The sequence below is a fragment of the Bubalus kerabau genome, chromosome X (genome assembly GCF_029407905.1).
Source record: "Bubalus kerabau isolate K-KA32 ecotype Philippines breed swamp buffalo chromosome X, PCC_UOA_SB_1v2, whole genome shotgun sequence".
In the NCBI taxonomy this organism is placed as follows: Eukaryota; Metazoa; Chordata; class Mammalia; order Artiodactyla; family Bovidae; genus Bubalus; species Bubalus kerabau.
The window spans coordinates 50,224,262-50,248,573 of NC_073647.1; the positions used below are offsets into that span (position 1 = coordinate 50,224,262).

Here is a 24,312-nt window from a genome sequence, read left to right on the forward strand (position 1 = left end):
GGCTTTTATCATAGTGTGAGAAAATGCACAAAACAAACTTAACCACTGTAACTCTTTTAAAGCTTGTGAAAGCACAGGTACTCCGCTATTCCAGTCAGCCTTATCGCAACCATCGCATCATCTAGTTCCAAAAATTGATTATCACCCCCCCCCGCACCCGCAAAGTAGACTCTGGTGCTGATGCGAAGGCAGCTCTCTTTGAGTTGACAGGACAAGCGCAGATACAAAGGACTATCTCAAGGTATCTCGAATAATGTGCAATATATGAAAGACAAATATTCAAAATCCGTGGGATTGGAGGGCGCGCGGAGGGAGCGGCGCGCGGAGGGAGCGGCGCGCGGAGGGAGCGGCGCGCGGAGGGAGCGGCGCGCGGAGGGAGCGGCGCGCGGAGGGAGCGACGCGTTTGTACGCCGCGCAGCACGCTCCGCCGCATTTGCTCCTCAGACGCGGGCGTGTTCGCAGCTGTGGCCGACGCTGAGGCGAGCGCCACGATGGAGAACGAAGCCAGACCTGACTCGAAGACTTTGCAGATTCTGCGGGACATGGCCAATCGCCTGCGCATCCATTCCATCAGGGCCACCTGCGCCTCGAGTTCTGGGTAAGGCGCCCTCGTCGAAGCTCGGGTCGTTGAGCGGCTCGCCCTGCGGGACGCCTGTGGAGAGAGTTGAGGGAGCTGTCGGGGGGCGGGGAGGGCTCGGTTGTGGAGGCCCCGTTTCATGCTCTCCGGGTTTGGCTGCCATATGCTCCAGCAGCCACCCTTCTCGGGCCCGTGGCCGGCCGACAGTGGCGGCCCGGGGCCTCCGGTCTCTCAGGTTAACGGAGAAGAGCCCGGACGCGGCGGGCGGAGCGCATGGCCCGGGCGGCTAGCATGGGAGCGGGAGCGGCCTGGCGCTGTTTGTGTGAGGAGTTGTCCTCGTCGCCAAGGCCTCGAACCCAGTAGGTGGAGTTCGGAGAAATAAAGCTTAAAAGAAAGTGATGGGGGAGCAAGAATCCGAGCAAAGGGGGAACTGTTGCTTCTGCTGGTATTTTGTCGAAGATGTTTCCGTCAATATTCATAAGAGATATTGGCAGTTAGTTTTCTTGGAAGGTATTTGTCTGCCTTTAGCATCGGTATAAGGGCTGTTCTGGCCCAGAGTGAGTTTTAACGTGTTCTCTTCAGGGTTTTTTGGTGTGTGTTTTTTTGTTTTTTGTTTTTTTTTCCTAGAAGAGTTGGAAGAGGATTGAGGCTTCGACAGTGAGGCCATCAGGTTCAAAGTTTTTCTTTGTCATGGAGCTTTTCCACTACTGATATAACTTCCGTATTGTAGATTTATTCAGATTTTCTCTTTGTGCTTCAGTCGTCTTCGATTTTGTTTCTAGAAATTTCTAGGTTAAACGATTTATTGCCATACAATTGTTCACAGTACTTGATAGTGCTTTTTATGTCTGTTGAATTGGTGGTTTATAGCCTTACTTTCATTCCTGACATGAAATTAGTAATTTCGAATCTGGTTTAGTACATTTAGTAATTTATCTTTTTCATTTATTCTAGTTAAAGGTTTGTTAATTTTGTTAATCTATTCAAAGAACCAACTTCTGTTTTGGTTCATTTTCTACATTGTTTTCCTAGTCTATTTGTTTCTGCTCTAGTATTTTATTACTTTTTCCATTTTAGTAGCTTTGATTTAGTTCTGCGTTTTTCAGTAAGTTGTGAACTTAAGGGCTTCCCCTGGTGACTGCAGTGCGCGAGACCCAGGTTAGATGCCTGGGTCCGGAGGATCCTGTGGAGAAGGAAATGGCCTCCCACTCCAATATTCTTGCCTGGAAAATCCCATGGATGGAGGAGCCTGGCGGGCTACAGTCCATGGGGTCGCAAAAAGTCGGACAGGACTGAGCGAGCTCACTTTCTTTCACTGTGCACTTAGGTTTGTTTGTTTGTTTAGTTGTTTGTTTGGTTTTTTCCCTTGAGAGACTTTTTATTTATCTATTTATCGGCCTCACCGTGCAGCTTGCAAGATCTTAGTTGCCGGGCCGGGGATCGAACCAGGGCCCAGGGTAATGAAAGCGCCGAGTTCCAACGACTGCACCGCCAGGGGATTCCCAGAGATAGTTCTTTTTTAATGCAATCATTTATAGCTATAAACTTCTCTCATCACTGCTTTTGCCACATCCCACAAATTTTGGTATAATGTGTATCTCATTTGTCTCTAAAAGTTCATCAGCTTTTCTTGCAGTTTCTTCTTTGACCTATTCATTTAAGTACACTGTGGAGAATTTTTGTTGTTTTTTTTTAAAATTGAATTATAGTTGACTTGCAATATTAATGTAAGGTGTACAATACAGTGATTCAATATTTTTACAGATTATACTGCATGTAAAGTTATTTTAAGAGTGTGTTGCCTAATTCCCACAAATGTGTAAGCTTTACCATTTTCCTTCTATTATTGACTTCTAACTTCACCCTGTCATGGAGATGTGTGTGGTTCTGATTTTTTTTTTTTACACTTACATTTTGCTCCCTTCACCTTCTAAATTAATAATGGTTTACATTTTCTCAAGAGATCTCTTAACAGGAGCATCCACTTAGGGGATACTTGAAAGCCAAGAGGTTTAACTCTCCATTTTCTGTACTGTGAAATTTGAAAGGGGAGATTAGTAATACACATGAGCTGCACTTAAAATCTTACTCTTCTGACTTTTGGGGCATGGCAGGGCTCTAGAGTGCCTGCCTGGACGCCCATGAAAGCTGCTTTTTAAGAGCAAGGGTTGTTTAATTCTGTAAGGGCCTCAAGTTACTCCACCATGAGAAACTTCTCAGTCTGACCATTTACTTCCTAAAAGAAATTCACTTTAGGTAGTAGAATGCATTTTATTCATTGGGGTTTTTTAAAATTTTCTTTCCCAGTGTTATTGAGATGTAATTGACCACACGGGGCTTCCCTGGTGGCTCAGCAGTAAAGAATATGCCTGCCAATGCAGGAGATGAGGGTTTGATCCCCGGAGAAGGAAATAGCAACCCCCTCGAGTATTTATTCTTGCCTAGGAAATCCCATGGACAGAGGAGCCTGGCAGACTATAGTCCATGGGGTCACTCAGAGTGGGACACGACCTAGCAACTAAACAATTGAGCACACAGCGTTAATATATCAGCATAATAATTTGACTTAAATATATTGTAAAATGATGACCAAAAGTTTATTTACCATCCACCATCTCATAGATATAACGGAAAAGAAAAATGTTTTTTCCTTGTAATGAAAACTCTTAGGATCTACTCTTTCAACAACTTTAAAGTATATATCATACAGCAGTGTTAACTACAGTCGTTTAGTTGTGTTTTACTTCCCATATCTGGAAGTTCGTAGCTTTTGACAACTTTATCCAATTCCAGCTCCCCCCAGCCCCCACCTCTGGTAACCACAAATCCTATGATCTTCTATGAGTTTGGATGTTTGGTGTGGGTTTTTTGTTTGTTTTTAGAGTCTACATATAAGTGAGATAATACAGTATTTGTTTTTCTCTGAGTTATTTCAGTTAGAATAATGTTCTCAGGGTCCATCTATATTGTCACAAATGACAGAATTTCCTTTTTTATTACATCATATATATATGTACCACATCTCCTTTATCCGTTCATCTTTTTTTAAAGAAATACTATATTTTATGTATTTATTTAGTTTTGGTGGCTCAGCATGTGGGATCATAGTTTCCTAACCAGGGAAATCCCCCATTCATCTATCAGTGGACACTTAGGTTGTTTCCATGGCTTGGCTATTATAAATAATGCTGCTGTGAATGTAGGGGTGTAGATATCTCTTCCACATAGTGTTTTCATTTCCTTCAGATACATTCCCAGTAGTTGAATTGCTGGGTCATAAGGTAGGTTGTTTTTTTGTTTGTTTTCTAAGATCCTCTTATTGTTTTCTATAGTGGCTGCTCTGGTTTACATTCCCACTGACAGTGCACAGGATTCCCTTTTATCCACATCCTTGCTAGCATTTGTTAATTCACCTTTTTGATGATAGCCATTCTTATGAGTGTGAGGGGATATCTCATTGTGATTTTGACTTGCAATTTCCCTGATGATCAGTGATATTCAGTACCTTTTCATATGCATATTGGCTGTCTATTTTCTCTGGGAAAATGCCTATTCAGATCCATTGCCCATTTTTAATAGAATTTTTTGTTGTTTTGTTATGAAATTGTGTGAGCTTTTTATATATTTTGTATGTAAACACCTTATCGGATATGTGATTTGCAAATACTTTTCTCCCATTCAGCAGGTTGACTTTGCATTTTGTTGATGGCTTCCTTTGCCATCAAGAATTTGACTCAGTCCCACTTGGTTTATGTTTGTTGTTGTTTTATTGTTTTTGTTGCTTGTTTTTGCTTTTGCTTTTAGTGTCAAATTCAAAAAATCCTCACCAAGACTCAGGTCAGGGTGCTTAGTGCCTATGTTTTCTTCTAGGATTTTTATGGTTTCCAGTGTTACATTTAAGTCTTAATCTATTTCAAGTTAATTTTTGTGAGTGGTATAAGATAGAGGTCCAGTTTCATGTTTTCACATGTGAATATCCAGTTTTTCCCTTACCGTTTGTTGAAGAGACTTGTTCTTTCTGCATTGAGTATTCTTGGCTCCCTTGTCAAAAGTTAGTTGACCACATAGGCGCGGGTTTATTTCTGCTTTGTGGAATTTCTGATTAATGATATCACAAATGAATTCAAGTGAAATAACATTCAAATGTTTACAGAGTCATCAGGTGAACCTCCTCAAGTATGTCGTGCTCCACTGATAGAAGGAGTCTAGTCTATGAGGCCTTGCTGTCTTCTGGGAGAGGAGTTGTGAGATTACTGGGCCTTAAAGCATTCTTAAAAGCTGTGAGCTTGGAGGGAGGGGGGGCACTGAGTGCCTTAGCATCCGTTTCCCTTGACTGGATTCTTCTGGGGCTGGAAGAAATGACTGCTGCTTTTGGTTTGAGGAGACCATGTGTTGAAAGGCCTCCTTGTGCACTGTGTGTGTCCCTGGTGAGTCACTTGCCTGTGAGAAATGACCTGTGCCATGTCTTCCAACCACCCCGCATCATGCAGCAGTGCTGCTGAGATCATGTCTGTGCTGTTCTTCTACGTCATGAAGTATAAACAAGCGGACCCGAAGAACCCACACAATGACCGTTTCGTCCTCTCCAAGGTAAGCTGGCACAGGAACCTAGGGCCAGTTCAGATACTTGGTTCTTAAACTCATTTTAAAAGCCACTGTGTGTCAACAAGGCCTGAGATGGCCTCTGTTTATTGTTTTGGTTCTTCCCTCTTTGCTTCATGTCTTCATCTGTTTAGGTTGGTGTAACAAAACACCAGAGACTAGGTGGCTTATAAACAATAGAAAGTTATTTCTCACAGTTCTGGGGGCCAGAAGTCTAAGATCAAGGCACTAACATGGTTGTGTTCTTGTGAGGGCCATCTTCCCAGTTACGGACTTCTCATTGTATCGTGCAGTGGAAGGAGAAACGGTTTCCCTTTTTATAAGGGCACTGACCCCACTCCTGAGTATTCTGCCCTCATGACCTAATCACTCCCCAAAGACCCCCACCTCCTTATACCATCACCTTCAGCTTCAGATTTTCAACATAAGAGATTTGGAAGGAGGGGCACAAACATTGAGACCATGGCAACTCATAAAGATCTAAAAGGTGTTCTAGCAGAAACTGCATAGTGGGAAGGATGACTTGCAGCAACTGGCAGCCCCTGTTTTCCTTTGGTACTTCACCTTAACAGATCTGGCACTAAGGCCCCCCTACCCAGAGTCATGCTCCTCCCATCCTGTGCCACCTGGGTAGAGGAGGGCAACATTGAGCTTGATTTGAAGGTACATCCTGCTCTGATCAGTCAGCTTTCTCTTCCATTTTTCTGCAGATCACCAGTAGGGAGTTTCTCATGAGTCTAGATATGGTAACCAGGTACCTCATGACATTGGAGGACAGGAAAGAAAAGGAATGTTAAAAACAAGATCGACCTAGGAGAACAAGCAGCTCTTTTGATGCTATCTGAAGGTTTGCTGTGTTCTGAGCAAAGCATTCAGAACTTAACTGGTAGAACATCATGTGCAAATAGAAACCCCAGATCTAGGCAGTGGAAAGTAAAGAGAAGGCAGAGTATGGGCAGAGAACCTGGAGCTGTAGTTAATGACCCTTGTCTTGGTGTCTAAAATGTAATCTCAAGTGAGGTTTGCCCAAGGATGAATAAAAGATGTGTGTAGAGGAAGAGAGATAAAGCAGACGAGTGCAATTAGTAATAGCTAATAAAATCTAGGTAAAGAATATGGGGAACTTCATTGTGTTCTTTTTACAACATTTCTGTAAGTTTAGATTTCCTTCATCATAAAAAGTGAATAGCTATAGATATATAAAGTATGACTGTTTAGAGCTCTAGTTTGTTTTGGGGTTTTTTGTTTATTGGTTTTGGGTGGGGGGGGGAGTGGCTGCAGCATTCAGAATCTTACTTCCCTGACCAGGGATTGAACCCACACCCTGAGCAGTGGAAGCGTAGAGTCTCAACTACTCGACCACTAGGGAAGTCCCTAGAGCTCTAGTTTTTAAAAAAAGGAAAGAGGGACTTCCCCGGTGGTCCAGTGGGTGAGACTCTGTGCTTCCTTTGCAGGGGACTCAAGTTTGATCCCTGGTTGGGGAAGTAGGATACCCTGTGCCATGGGACGCAGCCAAATAGAAAGAGAGAGATGTGGGAATTCCCTGCAGTCCAGTGGTTAAGATTTGGTGTTTCCACTGCCAGGGGTGCAGGTTCGATCCCTAGTCCAGGAGATGGCTGCAAGCAGGACAGCATGGGCCCCAAAAAAATGCCTAGATTCTCTCATAACTGCTGCTGTCATATAATCAGAGTCATTAGCCTTAGAGGTATAGAGTGACTTTCTGGCATGCAGTCACAGGCTGGACACTGGTTAGCTACCAATATTTGTGTGTGTGTCAGATTTATGCAGCAGATAAAGTTAGAAGAAAAGAGAAAACACTAAGGAGCATAGTCCATCTCGGCTCTGGTCGGGAATAGAGTAAATGGACTTGCTAGAGGCCAAGAAGCCAGGATCTTCATAATCCGTGCTCCCAGGGCACAAGTGTCTATGCAGACAACTACAGATGGAGGCCACCTGCTAAGGCCTGGCCATGGTGCTGACTGAAGTGCTCAGATTCCCTTGGAGCCCTCATGGTGCTCATGATCCCTCCATCCACCACTCCAGCCTTAGTTTTTGTTTCACAAACTCTTTTGCTTTCTTCAGCGAAGCAGGCCTGGGAAGTAACCAAAAAGCCTGTTTGTAAACTTGTTCCTGAAGTGTGCTTTGTGTCAGAACAAAGATGAGAAATGCTACCTGGAAGAGAAGACTTTCTTTTCTGGGTGCCCTTGGCACACTGAGTGCATCTTTATTTTTGGCCTTGGGCCACCTCAGTTGTGTGTCCCCACACGGTTTAGGAATTCTTGGAAAAGAAAAGGGAACCCATGGGAAGGGTGCTTCCACCACAGCAGACGTTGTGCTGATGCCCCGCCAGTCTCCTCAATCAATCCTACAGCCTCTTGCTGCCTGAGGGGGATTTCATCACCATCATACCCAGAAAGCAAAGCCTTGCGGGGGTGGTCTTACTTAATTCCCACATTAAACCTGGGGGAAGTGGAGTTGGTCTGAGCATAGAGCCCAGGCTTGGTCCAAGGGCATGCAAGGCACCTGGGAGCCAGAGCTTGTTACAGAAGTAAACTAGGAGCTGTGGGGAAGAAGACAGAAAGGTTGTCAGGAGGGATTTCAGTGGGACAGTTGTCAGAGCTAGAGGTGCAAAACAGAAAAAGAGTGAGGGCACGAAGCACATGGAGGAAGGTCAGGAGCCCCAGGAGGAGCAGAACCATAGAGTGGATCAAGACAAGAGAGGGATTAGAGAACTCACAAGTACCATTCAGCCATCCTGTAGTGACAACACTAACCAGTCTATGCTTGAATGAAGCTGACATCTGAATGGAGGGAGGGGACAGAGAAGAAACTAACCCAGAAATAGTTAGCATGCCAGAGGGGCCAAGAATCCTAAATCCAAAGGAAGTGGAGGGGCAGAAAGTACCAGGTGAAAGAGATAGTCCAGGAAGGTCTTGGTTTTGACATTTGAGCTGAGAGTTGAAAGGAGTGAGCTGTGCCCCTACCTAGGCATAAGCACTGGGCACTCTGGGGGTAGAGGAAGGCACAAATGCTGAAGCCCTGAGTCAGGTGTGTGCCTGGTGCATTCAGAAGACAGCCAGGACACCAGGCACCCGGGGCAGCGGGGGGGAGAGTGGGAGGTGATGGGGGTCACTGCAAGAACCTGAGCTTTGTTTGACATTAGATGGCAAGACCTTGGACAGTTCTCCACGGCAGTTGAGGAGCGGGCTTAGGTTTTAACATGCTCCGCCTGGTGGCTGTGTTGAGAATTGACTGTGGAACAGGGAAGTGGGGAGGCCACTGCAGCGACAGAGGAGAGAGAGGTTTGTGGACAGGAAGAGATGGTAGCAGTGGAAGCATTGACTAAGTTTGGTGTCTCTTTAGAAGCTTGGGAGTGGGGCCTCAGTGCAGCAAACCTTTGACACCACCTTCTCTCCATGGGACAGTGACAGCCTGTGTGTACAAGCAGTGTGGGGGGAAACTGGAGTGGTGGTGGAAAAGGATTTATTTCTAGCGTGACCTTTTACATAACCCCTTCCCAAATCTCAGTTGACTTGAGTTTTACAAACCAGGGAAATAGAAGTCCTTAGTGTTTCTGATTCCTGTTTAAGAGCCTGTGTTCTTCAAAAACATTGAACATCTGGTTTGTATATGGCTAGATGAAAGGCCTTGCGAAAATGGCAAGGCTCATGCTTAGATGTTTTTTTTTTCTGGTTTGCTCTTGGGCTCTGCTTAGGATGCCGTGTGGAGAAGATGCCCTCTTCTATGTTGTCGGAGCTGCAGTCAACCTCACCAGCTGCATAGATTCCCTGTGATTTCCTTGTCTTTGTAATATTGATCTGAGACTTGGGGTGCGTGTGGGTGTGGGGAAGAGTAATTCCCTTGCATTGTGGGAGGGGCTGCTGTGAAGAGTAACCTTTGTTTGGAAGTTGGTCTGATACTCATGCCCTGCAGGTGCACCTAACCTAGGTTCATTTGGTCCCTTCGCCTACAGAGACTCGCATTTGTTGATGTGGCAACTGGATGGCTGGGACAAGGACTGGGGGCTGCGTGTGGGATGGCGTATACTGGCAAGTACTTTGACAAGGCCAGGTAAGACACTTACTCAGAAACCATTTAACTCTCCAACTATCCCACCCCTGGCACTTTGGCTTTGTTTATCATTTATTAGTTTGGAAATACAGTGATTTAAAAGTTCAGGTCACCAAGTATTCAAGCAATAAAAAGAAATTGTATTTCATGAAACTGTTCTGGCATCTCTGGTTGGGTTCTAAGTGCTGCCTGCAGTATCGAAACTAGTTTGTTAGGATTGAAGTCTTTACCAATATAGATATCTTCCTGTTTCCCATCTCTCAGTGAGCTTCACTATACAGTGAACAGATGTTGTGTTCGCCTTTCCATTTGGGACCCCTGTATGTTAATAATCAAAGGTCTCTTTTTGGAATGGTTCCACTTCCGAAAGACTGATTCATGCCTTTATTATAAGGGTGTGTGTCTGGGTGCTGCTGATATAGAGCAGCAAAGTGGGGTGTCCATGTTGTGTGGTAAGTCGCTCTTTAAAAATTTCACTTACAGCATTTTTCTGCGCCAGCAGTGGAGAAAGCACAATAAAGTGCTTCCAGAGGAGCCACCTGGGCTGGAACCTGGGACTGAGGGGCCACAGACTCAGGTGCCCTGGGGGAACCATAGGACTAGAATATACACTCCATGGCGTGCTTTCTCCACTGCTGGGGCAGTTGCCCTGCTCCATTTCCCATAAGACTGTTGACCTTTTTCATCTCTCCTTTTTGCCTCTATTAGTCCCTGTTGTGTGGTTAATCACTTTTTTAAAAGTTCAGTTACACCCTGGGGTCTGCATTATATTTTATTGGTATAAACATTTCATGTTTCTGCTGCAGAGGAGTTTAATATTTACAACAACATATGCTCCTGAAGTAGAATGTTTTGATTGTTAATGGTTATTATAAATAAATTTGTAAGATCAGAAATAGAAGGTAGATGTGCTTTAAAAAGAAGCTTACCAAGAAGCTGTATATGTGAATGTTTGGGTGTTTAAGGGCCTTCTCTCCATCCCCTCTTGTTTATTGGACCTGGAGAAGTTGAAGAAGAACCTGGAAATAGTGTCTGCAGCTAGAATGAGAGAACTAGCCAAAGGTGCAGCCCATCTCATGAAGCCCAAGCTTTTAAAGCTGCGATTCCTCAGTTGTTGAGTTTGGGCAGCTTTGATAAGGGAAATTGTCTCATAGGAACCTGCTGATCTGAAGCACCTGCTTCATTCTCTTCCTCCGTTTCTCTTTGTGAAATGTACTTGTTCGAATGGCTCAGAGGAGCCCCAGGCAGGGTCCTAACCTCTCTTGACTTGCCCCAGCTACCGGGTATTCTGCCTCTTGGGAGATGTCGAGTCTTGGGAAGGCTCCGTCTGGGAGGCCCTGGCCTTTGCATCCCACTACGGTCTGGACAATCTTGTGGCCATCTTTGATGTGCATCGCCTGACCCACAGCACCACTTTGCCTCTCGAGCACTCCATAGATGTCTATCAGAAGCGCTGCGAAGCCTTTGGGTAATTTTCCTATTTGGTGTCACCTTCTTTCTGGTCCTTCCCCCTTCGCCTTGTAACCTGGCTGCTGCTTCTGTTGACAGGTGGAATACTTCGGTAGTGGATGGCCGTGACGTGGAGGCACTGTGCGAGGTGTTCTGGCAGGCAGCTCACATGAAGAACAAGCCCACAGCTGTGGTTGCCAAGACCTTCAAGGGCCGGGGCGTTTCAAGTAAGGAAGTGTTGATTTTATGCTTAGGGTTGTCAGCCCCTGCACAGCACATGAGGCAAAAGGAGGCTGAGGCTCGCTGAGCAGACAGACAGCTGACTTCACGCACAGTGATTACGCTTCTGACATGTGCCAGATGCTCTCGCTCTCCTTGATGCTTGTAAATAGCAGATCTGGTCAGGGCTGGGGAGGGGAAACCCAGACGCCCAGTAAGTGAGCACGAGGGAGTGGCTGGGAGGATAGTCCATCAGTTATCGGACCAGCAGGGAACCATCTCCATGGGGCATGCAGAGTCAGAGAGGGTGTGTGAGCAGATACATAAATAGGAATGTATGCACATGCATGCGATGGCCTGTGCCCACGCTACCTGGGAGGACACACAGGCCGCTAGTAAAGTGGCCCCTCTGGGAAAGGCAGCTGTGGAACTGACGGGAGGGGGGGGGTTGAAAGTTGTAACTTCTTGCAGATTTCAAAGCGGACAACTAAAGTTGTTCATCTCCAGTATAAATAGTTGCAGTGGGAGTGATTTCTGGTGTGTTCTTAATACTAACATTTTAGAAGAAAACTATTCTCTGATTTCTCCTCAAAATAGTCTTCTGGTATACTCAGTTCAATAAATGACAACTTGCCCAATTTGCTCCTGTAATAAACCTAGGTATTTCTTTGCCTCCACCTCTCCTTTATGTGCCCCCCACACATACCCCCACTGTCATCCATTCTAATTGATTCTGCTCCTAACATATGTCTCAAGTCTGTTCACTCCTCTCCACCTCTCTTGCCCAAGCCTGGTCTTCTCTCCCTCACTTCAGACTCCTCAAGCCAATCCTCATATGCCTGCCTTGGTGATCTTTCTACAACATGGATCTTATCAGTTACCTCCCCCATTTCCAAACCCTTCAGGAGTTTCCCATCTTGCTTTGGGCAAAACTCAAACTCTTTGTACCCACAGGATCCTCCCTGCCTGTCTCCAGCCTCATCTCCCTCACCGTTCCCTCCATTCACCAGCACATTGGCCAGTGGCCCCCTTAAGAGCCTCTCGGCCTTTGTCCAGGCTGTCTCCTGCCACCGCAGTACCATGTCAGGCCCCCTGTGCCAGGTTTTTACTCTGTGGCTGACATCTTTCCCTTCCAAATGTCTTTCAGATGACTAAACAGGAGCTCGTGAGTTACAGAATAAATGTCTTTTATCCATTGGGTTACAGGTGTTGAAGATGCAGAAAATTGGCACGGAAAGCCAATGCCAAAAGAAAGAGCAGATGCAATTATCAAATTAATTGAGAGCCAGATAGAGACCAACAGGAGTCTTGAACCAAAAGCCCCTATTGAAGACTCGCCTCAAATCAACATCTCAAATATAGAAATGACCTCTCCACCTGATTATGAAATCAGTGATGTGGTAGGCAAACTGTTTTTTCTCTGTTTTTGCTAAATACAGAGGACTCTTGTTTACTCTGATTTCCCCAAATGAACCAATTCTTAGGTGGTGTGGCATTTAGCTGAAGGTTATAAGCAACAAAGATGGATTTACCTTGTCTTTTAACTATTTTGATATTTAATCTTTGATTTCAAACTTAACTCGGGTCTGAACTTTCTTACCAGTCAGTCATTACTTATTTGCATCCAGTGTTACGCAGCTTTTGCTTGCTTCCTAAATTCAGTCTGTAGTCTGGCAGACCATTGTGCATGAAACTCCATGATTGTATGTAAACTTGAAGGACAGGGGCCTAGCTGGATTGATGTTTTGGGCTTAATCCCTGAATTACACAAGGAAGAGCACCAGTTCACTGAAGACCAGTTCTTCAAAAAGGAAACAAATTAGACATGAAACCCTGATTAACCCTTTCTGTTTTTATCATGATTTTTGTGTCCTGCCTTCTGGTATATTACAGCAGATCCAAAATAGGCAGGCTCTTCACAACCTAAGGAAACAAGGTGGTGAGCCTGGGAGGAAGGAAATTTTTCTGACCCTTGTTTGTTTTCCTTATTTATTTGGGGACATTTTGAGTGTTACTTACGTTTTCTTAGCCTGGTAATATGGATTAATAATAAATGAATTGACTTTGAGAAATTAGAAAGCAAATTTAAAAGCAGAAGAAAGCTATTAATAAAAAGCACATATTAACAGAAGGTACTTTGGTAATATGTGTTAACACCAGCTGTTCACACCCTTCAAAGTAGAAGTGCAACTCACAGGTATTTATCCTACAGAAATACCTGTGCAAGTGTGCAGAATAGAATGAATGTTGATTCCAGCATTGATTATGGTGAAGTGTTTATGTTTAGAAAATATGTTAGATTATTGGAACTTTTTGTTTGAAGTGTAAATATTAATAGGAGAAATTAAGGACACAGGCCAGTTGATTAAAAAGTTAGTAAATGAAAGAACAAAAAGTCACATTAATACACAAATCTAGGAGTTGGCTCTCTGAATTACTAAACAATAGACAAGCCATTATCTAGTCTACTTAAAGAGATGAAAACTATAAATGAATAAAATTAGTCACTAGAGGAGATAAACACAAATCGAGAGAACATTCAGAGAATTTTGAGAAAAATACGCTAATTGGTTTGAAAACCTATTTTAAAAATGGACCTTCTTAAGGAATACATAAAATACCAAAGTTAAGTAAAAATACACAAAAGGCTTAAGTAGGTCAGGGACTTCCCTGGCGATCCAGTGGTTAAGACCACGCTCCCAATGCAGGGAGCGTGGATTTGATTCCCAGTCAGGGAACTAAGGTGCTGAATGCTGCACAGTATGGCCACAAATAAAAATTATTAAAAACACTTAAGGAGATCAACAGCCATTAGGAAAATTTGAGAAAACTGTCTAGGAATTATACCTCCAAAGTATCAGGCTCAGTTAGTTACAAGAGTGATTTAATTTTAACCTTCAAGGGATAGATTAATTCCTCTGCTATTTCAAACCTTCTTGAATATGGAGAAGGTCATTTATGAAGCCAAAATGTTATAAAGCTAGCCCAAAGGAAGAAACTACAGGCCAGCCTCACTTAGGAATATTGATTTAAAAATTCTAAATAAGACATTGCAAAGAGTTGGACACGACTGAGTGACTGAACTGAACTAATGGAACTGAAATAAGACATTCACCAGCCTCAATTTCTTTAGTGCCTTAAAAGAAGTATCAGAATCAGTGAAATTCAAATTAGTAATGCAAATCATTCACCAATATTAAGAGAGGAGAAATTGTGGTCATTCACAATAAAAGACTCCATCCTGACAATGAGAAGGCAAGCCTGTTTGCAGGTGGTAGAGTTGTATGTCTGGAAAACTCAAAAGAGAATCGAAATCAGAATGAGTAAGAAAAGAAATAAGAAAATATGTTAGAAATAAGAGTCCAGAAAGAGAGCTTGTAGCTAAACTAATATATAAGGATTGATTGTTTTCTCGTATTAATACAATTGAGAGATTATTCCTTTTTACAATAGCAATAAAAAGTAAAATATGAATAAATGCATACGGTCTATATTATATTAAGGTACTTACGAAACTATAGCTTTAAAAGCTCATATGCTGTGTGAGTAGACCATTCTCAAAAGGATACTTCACAACCCTATCATTTCCCTACCTCTGGAGAGAGGAACTGGGAGAGCAGGAGGAAGATGGCCTCTTCATTCAGTATCCTTTCATAACTTGACTTTTGTACTCATCTATGTGAAGTGCCTGTTTTAAAAAAATATTTTTTAAGAGTGTTTAAATGAATGAACAAAGATAAATAAATGAAGAGGCAAACCTTATTTTTTTAATAACAGCTTTATTGAGGTAAAATTTTCTCTACAATATACCCATTTGAAGTGTACAATCCAGTGGTTTTTAGCATATGACAGAGTTGTGCAGCTATTACCACACTGAATCTTACAGCATTTCAGTCATCCCATAGAGAAACACTATATTCACAAACATTACTCTCCATTCCCACCCAGCCCCTAGTAACTGCTAATTTACTTTCTGTGTCTGTGGATTTGCCTATTCCAGACATTTCATATAAATGAGATCATCTAATATGTAAACTTTATGAGTCTGCTATTTATCCATTCATCTGTTGCTGCATATTTGGGTTATTTCTACCTTTTGGCTATTGTGAATAATGCTGCAGTGAACATTAGTGTACAGCTTTTTGTGTATTTGTATTTTTCTCTTGGGTAATTACCTAGGAGTAGAGTTGCTGGATCATAATTGTAATTCTATGTTTAACTCTTCGAGGGAATATAAAATCTGGGGGGTTTTTAATAGAAAAAATATAGTGAATATGTCAGTTCTCCCCCAGATTAATCCATGGGTTCAGTCCAGTCTCAAACAGTATGCTAATGGAATTATTTATTATTTGTATAATGATTCCGAAGTTCTCCGTTTTAACATTTACAGTGAGTATTATCATTTTTAAAAAATACTTATTTTTGTCTGTGCTGTATCTTCATTACACATGGCCTTTCTCTAGTTGTGGAGAGCAGGGACTACTTTCTAGTTGCGTTGTGCGGCTTCTCACACTGTGACTTCTCTAGTTGCAGAGCATGGGCTCTTGGGCACATGGGCTTCAGTAGTTGTGGTGCATGGGCTCAGTTGTTGCACAGCTGTGGAATCTCCCGGGAGCAGGGATTGAGCCAGTGTCCCCTGCATTGCAGGGCAGATTCTCAACCACTGGACCACCAGGGAAGCCCCTGTTACCAGCTTTATAATTAAAATAAGTTACAGAGGCATTTGCATGTTGGGAAATTTAAGTTTTTAATCAACTATAAGAATGAGACAAGAATAAATTTATCTTTGGGAAATTGATACTCAAGTGAGCCAAGTATGGATGTAAGATTGGCTAGCAATCCTGTTGTTTTGGATTTTTTTCCCTTTTGGTAGCATGTGTGGCATGTGGGATCTTAGTTCCCTGATCAGGGCTTGAACCTGTGCCCCTGCATTGGGAGCGCAGAGTTTTAACCACTTGACCCACCAGGGAAGTCCCAGCAGTCCTTTCTTATTACCCCAAAGGAGATTATTGGTGAATTACAAATTTGCTTTGTTCATTAAGGAGGATGACAATTCATAATTCTACCAAATTTCGCCTTCCTTCTAAATGCATTCTAAGAAACTCTGCTGTTGACTTTCAGATAGCTACTCGGAAAGCATGTGGTTTGGCTCTGGCCAAGCTAGGCCATGCAAACGACAGAGTTATTGTGCTGAAGGGTGATACCAAGAACTCCACCTTCTCTGACATATTCAAGAGAGAACACCCTGAGCGCTTCATCGAGTGTTTTGTTGCTGAGCAAAACATGGTACGTGTGCTAGGAACATCACTTCGAGTCATCTCATTGACAAATGGTGACCCACTCGAGGAGGCCCGCCCCCCTTACAGTTTTTCTTTCCACTTATAAAGGTAAAGGAAGTGGAGAGAAAATGTCTCCAGGGAAATAAGTAGAGAGCAGTCAGGAAGAGTGTGAGGGGTGGCTTCCAGGATTGCTGGGCCAGGCATGGTTAGATGGCCCCACACTCTCTCCAAAGAGTCTGCAAGCTGCAGCCATCTGACTTCAGGGCTCCTAATCTGAAGAATGCCTAGCTCCCTAGTAGCTCTAGGTGGCCCCTGGGATGTTGTAGGATTGCCTGGCTGTGGCCAGTAGGTGCAGAACCTCAAGGAATTGTGGTCTGTCTCTCCACCTTGTATTATGGGGCCTAATATATCCTAGATATTTCAGTGTTCGTGCAAGTAAATGCCTTGACTTCTAAAGCTCTGCACCAGTGCAGAGGATAGCACACATTTACATAGAGGTCAGAAACAGCACTGGCCAGAAATCTATGGGCCAGCAGGCCTCACGTGACCAGAGATATTTTGTTTGGAACAAATAGTATTTACAAATATTTTAAATTAGTTGCCAGCTTTTTAAGCTCAGGAAATTTTTATATGGAATCCAGATTTCTGGATTTTTCTTAAAGAATGGGAAGATCTGGCAACACTGGAACAACATTCCCTCCTTCCTGCCACCAGTTGGCTGGAGTCAAGCAGGAGCCCTGTTTAAATGGGCATCCACAGCCATCTCGCCATGTCCCTGCCTCCTGCTGGCCTGCTCCTTTGTTCATGGTGCTTCCTTGGCCCTATCAGTGTTGGAATCTAAGCCCCTCTGTTCAGTAAAGCAGGTCACTGCAATTGTAAGGATATGAGCATTTTTCAGTGGGTCTCATTAACCTATTTCCATTTTGAATGGAAAAAAAATACAACTCATATTTTTCTGAATTGAGCCTCAAAAAGTTTGCTTCCCTATGCATTGATTCTTTCAACCAGCAACTGAAAAAAAAAAAAAAACTAGTAAAGAAGCAGCCACCAAGTGAGTAGTGTCCTGTGCTGCCAGATAAAACTGGTGGCTACAGGAAGAGCATGACTAGGGCCAATCAGGAGCAAGCTTTCAGAAGAGGTGACATTTAAACTGAGACTTAAGTGACAAGGAGTCTGTCACACGCAGATCCAGGGACAGCATTCCCAGCAGAGCGCCCAGCTAGCTCTCCTGCATTCCCAAATTGGAGCTGTTCAGGGAGCAGGAGGAAGGGCCCGAGACTCTGGTATGGAGAAGAGCTTGTTGAGGGAAGTGGGGGAGTGGCAGGAGATGACAGCTTGGACCAGGACAGTAGCTGTGGGGTTGGGGAGATGCAGACTCATGCAGGGTAGATGACCGGGTGGAACCAAGGCTGGCAATAGGGCATAGGCCAGAGCACCTTGGAGACAGACAAGACTGGGGCAGGAATGGGTTTTGGGGGCACAGGAGCTCTCAGTGAGCCCTGAGGGGTTAGACTACCTCTTAGACTGGGGGTAGGGGTGCCAGGTAGGTCAGAGGATAGATCATTTATCTCCAAATGTGTTTGCTTTCCAAACCGCTGAATGTCTTTTTCTAAGTAGATCTAAAAGCTTTAAGTTAACATCTAAATTTTTCGTTAAGTTTTTTAAGTTCGCATCTAAATATATCCTTGGTATCTAGATTTAACTGATGCTGAGGATGTAACTTCCCATATATTGTAATTTGTGACACTTGAATACTTAAATCATCCAGTTACATGAAGGCTCTCTTTGTCAGAAATTACATGTTTTTCTACTTGAATTCTTAATTCCATTCTACTTCTTATTCATGAAAGCCTTTTACTGATAATTCTGCAATAAACTATGCATATACATTGATGGTTTTTAAAATTTGTTTCCTACATCCACAGGCCTTAGAGCATTACCATTTTTTTCCTCTGAATTGAGCTATGGCTATAATTTTTAGCTTGTGTAGCAGTAGTTAAGTACATTTAGAGCTAGAATGAGGTAAGATTCAGAACAAAATCTATTTGTATTTAAATGATGTAAGTGCCAGAAAACCTTATTCAAGTAAATATGGTGCTGGAAAGAGTAAGAATTTTGTTGCGTCAACGTCATTCAGTTCATTTGAATCCCGTCCCAGCTATAAGCCAAAAATCACACAGTGATCTTTCATGTCCAGTTGTTTTTGGAAAATTATTTGTAAAGGATTGGCACTTCAGTTAGATTCTTTTTCAGTTTTGTTAGAAGAATTGGAAAACCCCTGACTTACGGAAGGATTTGTTGTCCAGTCTTTTGAGCTTTTTAGTTTTTCAAGGCTGCTGTGATTATTTCAAATTATTCTTTCTGTTTCTGGAGCTCTTACATTCCAGGATGTTGCCCCACTGAAGGAGCAACCCATGGTGGGTGAGAGTATACCTTTTGGCAGTTAGTTGCTGGGAGGTGATTATCAGGGAGACAGTGGGAAGGAGGCCCTGGGCCCTTTCCCTAGCAGGCAGATGTGGGAGTCAAGGATCTTGATGTTGAGACCAGCCATAGCCATGCACCCTTTGAAAGGTCTTTGTTTACCTCCGAGATACTCATCTTCTAGTTTGAAGGCCACCAGGGTGTGTGAGCCTGGCTTTGCAGGAGAGGTGAGCAATAGAGAGACAGAGGAGACCTTAGCATCATGCAGATAAGAGTGACACCGTGGGACCCCATGCTGGTTCCCTGTGAAGGGGGCAGATGAGGAGGAGTGTGGCACTTAGTCCAGGTGCACCTCCTGGCAGATCCAGCCGGGGAGGGAGCAGCAACATCCAGTGAGGCAGGTGGTCCCTAGTGCTGGATGCACCTCAGAGGTCAGATGCAATGCAGAGGAACTCAGGTGATCTCTTGCATTTGGCCCCTTCCAGGTCCCTCAAGGGGATGGCAGCCTAGATGAAGGAGAACGTGCAGAAAGTGGGAAATGAGAAAGTGTGCAAGGTTTTCCTGGGAAGGAGAACATGGACGAAGGGCAGGATCTGGAGCAGGAGTGCAAGGGGAAAGTGAGGGAGAAACTGAGGTGATGTGGGAAGGGAGGGGACAACTGCACGGTCAGAGAGCCCCTTGAGAAACCAGGAGAAGGATGAGATTCAGCAGGGTGGGGAGAGGGGACAGAGGCAAGGGACGAGGAGAGTGGGAAGGAGACCCACAAGGACTGCAGGGCAGCCTTGAGTGTCCTGAGGTTCCCCAGCTTGGATCTGAAGGAATGGGGCCAGCACTTCAGTTCCTCTCATTTCTGGCAGTGTTCAGGGGACATGGTGAATTTGCCAGGTTTGGGATTTTCCCAGGTAGGTGACTGGAGGAGGGGTGTGGCGAGGTGAGGGGGTACGAAGGATAGGTGATCCTGAGAAGCATACACTCTACACTGGGAAACAGGAGGGGAAGTGGGCTCCAAGAGTGTTCTGATTCACCTTCTTTGTGATGCAGGTGAGCGTGGCACTGGGATGTGTCAGCCGTGGTCGCACCGTGGCTTTTGCTTGCACCTTCGCTGCCTTTTTAACCCGAGCATTTGATCAGATCCGGATGGGAGCCATCTTGCAAACCAACATCAATCTTATTGGGTCCCACTGTGGGGTGTCCGTAGGTATGAGTTCTCAATGCCATCGTCTTAATTGCCCCCCTCCTTTACAGAGAAAGATCAGTGTGTGAGCAGTTGAACTGCCCAACGTAGAGTTCCATGATATTAGTTTGATTATTTGTAACCTGTTTTTTTAAAAAGGCCATATTATGTTTTAGAAGTTCCAGAAACTGGGTAACTTTTTAGCTGATCTCCTGGCATTACTGTAAAGTGCCCATTGTTTCAGTCATTGAGAAATACTTACCCTGAGTGCCTCTTCTGTGTCAAGCCACATACTAGGTAGTGATTGGGCCACTCTGGCATCACAGAATTCTTTCCTGCTGTTTGGTCACCTCAGTCTGAGTTGGGACAAACAGCCTGCCAGGGCTCTGCTGGGATAAGCAGCCTGGTCAGGTAGAATGGGAAGCCTCAAGGAGCTCAACATCAGGGCATTAACTGTGGATGGGAAATGGGGGAGCCAGGAGGAGGATGGAGGTGTCCATTAGCACTGGATGGAAAATGGAACGAACCTGCAAGAGCCTGAGCAAAGACGTCAACATCACTGACAGAAGGAGGAGTCCCAAACTGCATGAAAAGCAAAACGCCAGTGCCCAGTGGTTTCTTGCCTAGGAAACATCTGGGAGTTGTGTTTGTGGAGGATAGCAATGGGGACTCTAGAAAGATGGGGCACCTGACACGCCTGTGGCAGGACAGGTCATCAAGGTAGATGTGACTGACAGCTGACCCTTGCTGCCAGAAGGCTGGAGGGGAGGGCTGGAACTGCACGTCTGGGTGTTGTCCCAGGGACTTCAGGGAGAGCTCAACTGGCAAAGGAGACTATGGGTGGGCCAGATTCAACAGAAGAAAGGAGGGCCTGCACAGGGGCCTCTCCTGGGGCTGGGTGCAAAGTCAGTTTTAAAGTCAGCCAAGTGGAAAAGTGGTTCTAAGTCCAACCCAGAAGAACTGGAGTTCTTTGGAGAGACAACGGTCCCAGGCTAGGCAGTGTCCATGGTGACAGTCTCCTTTTTAGCTGGAAGAGCTCGGACATCCTGGTGTACATAGGGTTACATGAAGTCCCTGAGTTCCAACAGTACCCCCAGGGCACCCCGAAGGTATGTTCTATAATGCTCAGCTACTTTAAAGGCCATGAGAAATGAGAGACCACTCGAGTCTGAAAATTTTCATCTCTTGATGGAAAAGGTAAAAGAGCAGAGAAGAAACAACCGAGTCTGGAGGGACCCTTCTCAGAGAAGAGGACAGGGGCAGAGACCTGGTACTTGGAAGAGAACACGGGTAACCTAGGGCAGCAGTACCAGTCACACTGAGTGCCAGATGCTGGCGAGGCTCGAGGCCAAGAAGTGGCTTCTGCTGTGTTGCTTGCAATGTCCGTAGTGACTGCTGGGATTGTGGCCCCCATGGCAGGCAGCACAGTCACTCATCCAGTGGAGGGCAAGCTCCTACTGGGGTCTCTTTGTTGGGCTATGGTTTTGCTTTCTCAGGTAAAGACGGCCCCTGCCAGATGGCCCTGGAGGACCTAGCCATGTTCCGAGCCATTCCAAACTGCACGATTTTCTATCCAACTGATGCCATCTCGACAGAGCATGCTATTTTCCTGGCGGCCAATATCAAGGTATTTCTTAGAAAGCACTGGTGCAGACAGAAGTGTCTGGGCTCTGCTGCTAGTTTGGTACTGATGGTTTGATATTATTTTTCTCATCATAAAGGTAATAGATATTTGTTACAAGTAATTTGGTGGCTCAGAGGTTAAATGGCACCCCACTCCAGTACTCTTGCCTGGAAAATCCCATGGACGGAGGAGCCTGGAAGTCTGCAGTCCATGGGGTCGCTGAGGGTTGGACACAACTGAGTGACTAACACACACACACACACACACACACACACACACACGTAATTTGATCACAGGCTTTTTTCGGCTGCACTGGGTCTTTGTTGCTGCACAGGTTTACTCTAGTTGTGGCAAATGGGGCCTACTTTCTAGTTGTGGTGCGCAGGCTTTTCATTGTGATGGCTTCTCTTGTTGCAGAGCATGGGCTCTAGGGTGCACATGGGCTTCAGTAGTTGCGGTGCATGGGCTTAGTCTCTCTGCGGCATGTGGGATCCTCCTGGTCCAGGGATCTAACCTGTGTCCCCTGCACTGGCAGGCAAATTCTTAACCACTGGACCACCAGGGAAGTCCTGTAGGATTCCCTTTAAATATAGAGCCATTACCCCTAAAAGGGTAATTGAAGCATGTAGAACATGAACACATTTGCATTGTAAAAAAAAACAGTGCAGAACAAGGTCAAATTCCCAGCGGCCTGTATGGGGTGGGACTTAGGTCAAGAAGAGGGGGAAACTGGGGGGCTCCGGGACTCAGAGTCCTTGGCAGAGCCATGGGAGTGGGCTCCAGTGACAAGCCACCAAGTGCGGGTGTTAGACACAGCCTGTGTGACTGCCACCTCGTGATAGCCAGAAAGCTGGAGAGTTGTCAGCTGCAACTGCACATGAACCCTAGAATCCCCAGCCCTGGGGCCCGCCCTCCTCAAAAACTGCTTAGAAGGGTAAGAGTCTGACTTCTGCCCTGCCTGCCCCTCCTGGCTCCTGGCCAGAACCCAGCTGCAGGGGCTTCCCTGATGGCTCAGCGGGTAAAGAATCTGCCTGCAGTACAGGAGACACAGAACCCTGAAGCTGCAGGAAAGTTTAGGGAACAGAATCTTTACCTTTCCAAACTCTCCAGCTAGCAGTCACTGGACTCACCTCACCACTACCACCCCCCAGCCCTGCACACAACCCTGTGCACAGTTGAGATGGGTCATGCAGCACGCAGGTTCCATTCCTGGCATTTCCAACATGTATGACACATGAGTTTCTTTGACCTTTTTTTTATTTTTTAACCTAAGTGAGCTCACACATGGTTCTGTACTTTTCTACTTGGTGTATCCTGGACATTGTCTGCACATACAGCACAAACTCATGTGTGTTGCAGTATCTTATTTGTGGAAAGTTCAAAAGAAACATCAGAATAGAGGTTGCTTCTTGGGTGGGGGAGAGGCATGAGGGAACTTTCTGGGCAAGTACAAATGCTCTCCAAACTGAGGAGACAGACACATGGTGTATAACTTGTGAGAATTCAGGGTGTGCTCCACTTAAGTAAATTTTACCTCCTAAAAATGTACTGAACAGAAGTGGTTCATAGTGTGTAAATGAACAAAAGGAAGCAGTGTTTCTAAATTAATGTATTAGTTTATCGTGTGTGATTTCAACAATTGGGTTCTCTGGTGGCACAGAGAATTTGCCATTTCCCCCTATCAGGGGATCTTCCCAATCCAGGAATTAAACCCGGGTCTCTTAGGTCTCCTGCACTGGGAGGCGGGTTCTTTACCACTAATGCCACCTGGGAAGCCCCATAGACAGAGAAGCCTGGTGGGCTACGCAGTCCATGGGGTCACAGAGTTCAACATGACTTAGCATGCATGCACACAAATTAACAAATACTCTATAGATATTTGAGTATTTGTTTATAGTTCTATTTATATGTTCAAGGTGATGATGATGAAAAGAATTGACATCTTCTCATTGGAAGACGAGTAATTTTATGTTCTGGTATCTAAGGTATTTCTAAGAATGAAGTATTACACACTGTTGTGACAAAAATTGTTTACCATTATGTTTTAGGGTTTCTATTCAAGGTAAGTAAGAGCTCGTGCCCTGAGTTTACATTCTGTTGAGACAGATTGGTGTGTATCTGAGGAAGCTTTCCCAAAGGGGTGAGCATGATAGCATGGAGAGCTTGTCACTGGGCATCCAGCGGTTTCCCTCACAGGCTTTTGCCTCCTGATCAGTAACACCTGACCTGTTGCCAGTGGTTAGAGACGGTTGTCCCTCGCTCCAGAATGCACATTTTGTTTTTCGTACTAAGAATTGTTCAGTACTTCCCAGCTTCTTTTTAAGGTTTATTAGTTGGAAATTTAGTTTTATTTTCTAAACTGTGGCTCTGGTATTCATTTACACCCTAGGGGATGTGCTACATTCGAATCAGTCGGCCAGAAACTGCTGTTATTTACACCCCACAAGAAATCTTTGAGATTGGACAGGCCAAGGTAAGGCCTTAAGTTCTCCTGTATCTTCCAGTATTAGTTTGTGTTGGGAGCACTGTTCTTTACAGCCAGAGTCAGGGGCCCCAACAGTTGAGGCTTCATTCTTCCTTTGTTCTAGTTTTTTAAAAAATATTTGCCTGCTTTTCTTTAGAAAGTAATATTCTGCCAATGTCAGCCTGAACTTAACTTTTCTCCTTTCTGAAAGGAGTCTCTGTTGAACCCTTAAAGATAAATAACTTGAAGACTCTTGAGTTGCTTGGCTGTACGTTACCACAGACGTCAAGCTAAAAAAATGATAGAACCCATTTCAAATGAGTAGTAGATCTGTTAGGTTCTTGTTTTGCCCATCAGAGGCCAGGAATATAACAAACATGAACCGTCTTGCCTCTGGCCATCGTGTGGCCCTGAGGTTGGTTTTGTGGGATG

General features: G+C 44.6%; 1 protein-coding gene across 2 annotated transcripts in view; it reads left to right on the top strand.

The window, feature by feature from the left end:
* The first annotated feature begins 381 nt into the window (after positions 1-381).
* Positions 382-24,312, top strand: part of TKTL1 (transketolase like 1) — a 28,234-nt gene continuing 4,303 nt past the window's right edge. Inside the window, exons 1-11 of one of the 2 annotated variants that reach the window (XM_055564114.1) lie at positions 382-598; positions 5,068-5,167; positions 9,153-9,250; positions 10,527-10,718; positions 10,799-10,926; positions 12,125-12,318; positions 15,287-15,307; positions 16,040-16,204; positions 19,660-19,816; positions 21,289-21,419; positions 23,806-23,889. In XM_055564114.1, the coding sequence (XP_055420089.1) occupies positions 492-598; positions 5,068-5,167; positions 9,153-9,250; positions 10,527-10,718; positions 10,799-10,926; positions 12,125-12,318; positions 15,287-15,307; positions 16,040-16,204; positions 19,660-19,816; positions 21,289-21,419; positions 23,806-23,889 (1,377 nt within the window). In that variant the 5' untranslated portion in view covers positions 382-491. The remainder of the gene's footprint in view (positions 599-5,067; positions 5,168-9,152; positions 9,251-10,526; positions 10,719-10,798; positions 10,927-12,124; positions 12,319-15,286; positions 15,308-16,039; positions 16,205-19,659; positions 19,817-21,288; positions 21,420-23,805; positions 23,890-24,312) is intronic. The other variant, XM_055564117.1, reaches the window with a different exon arrangement.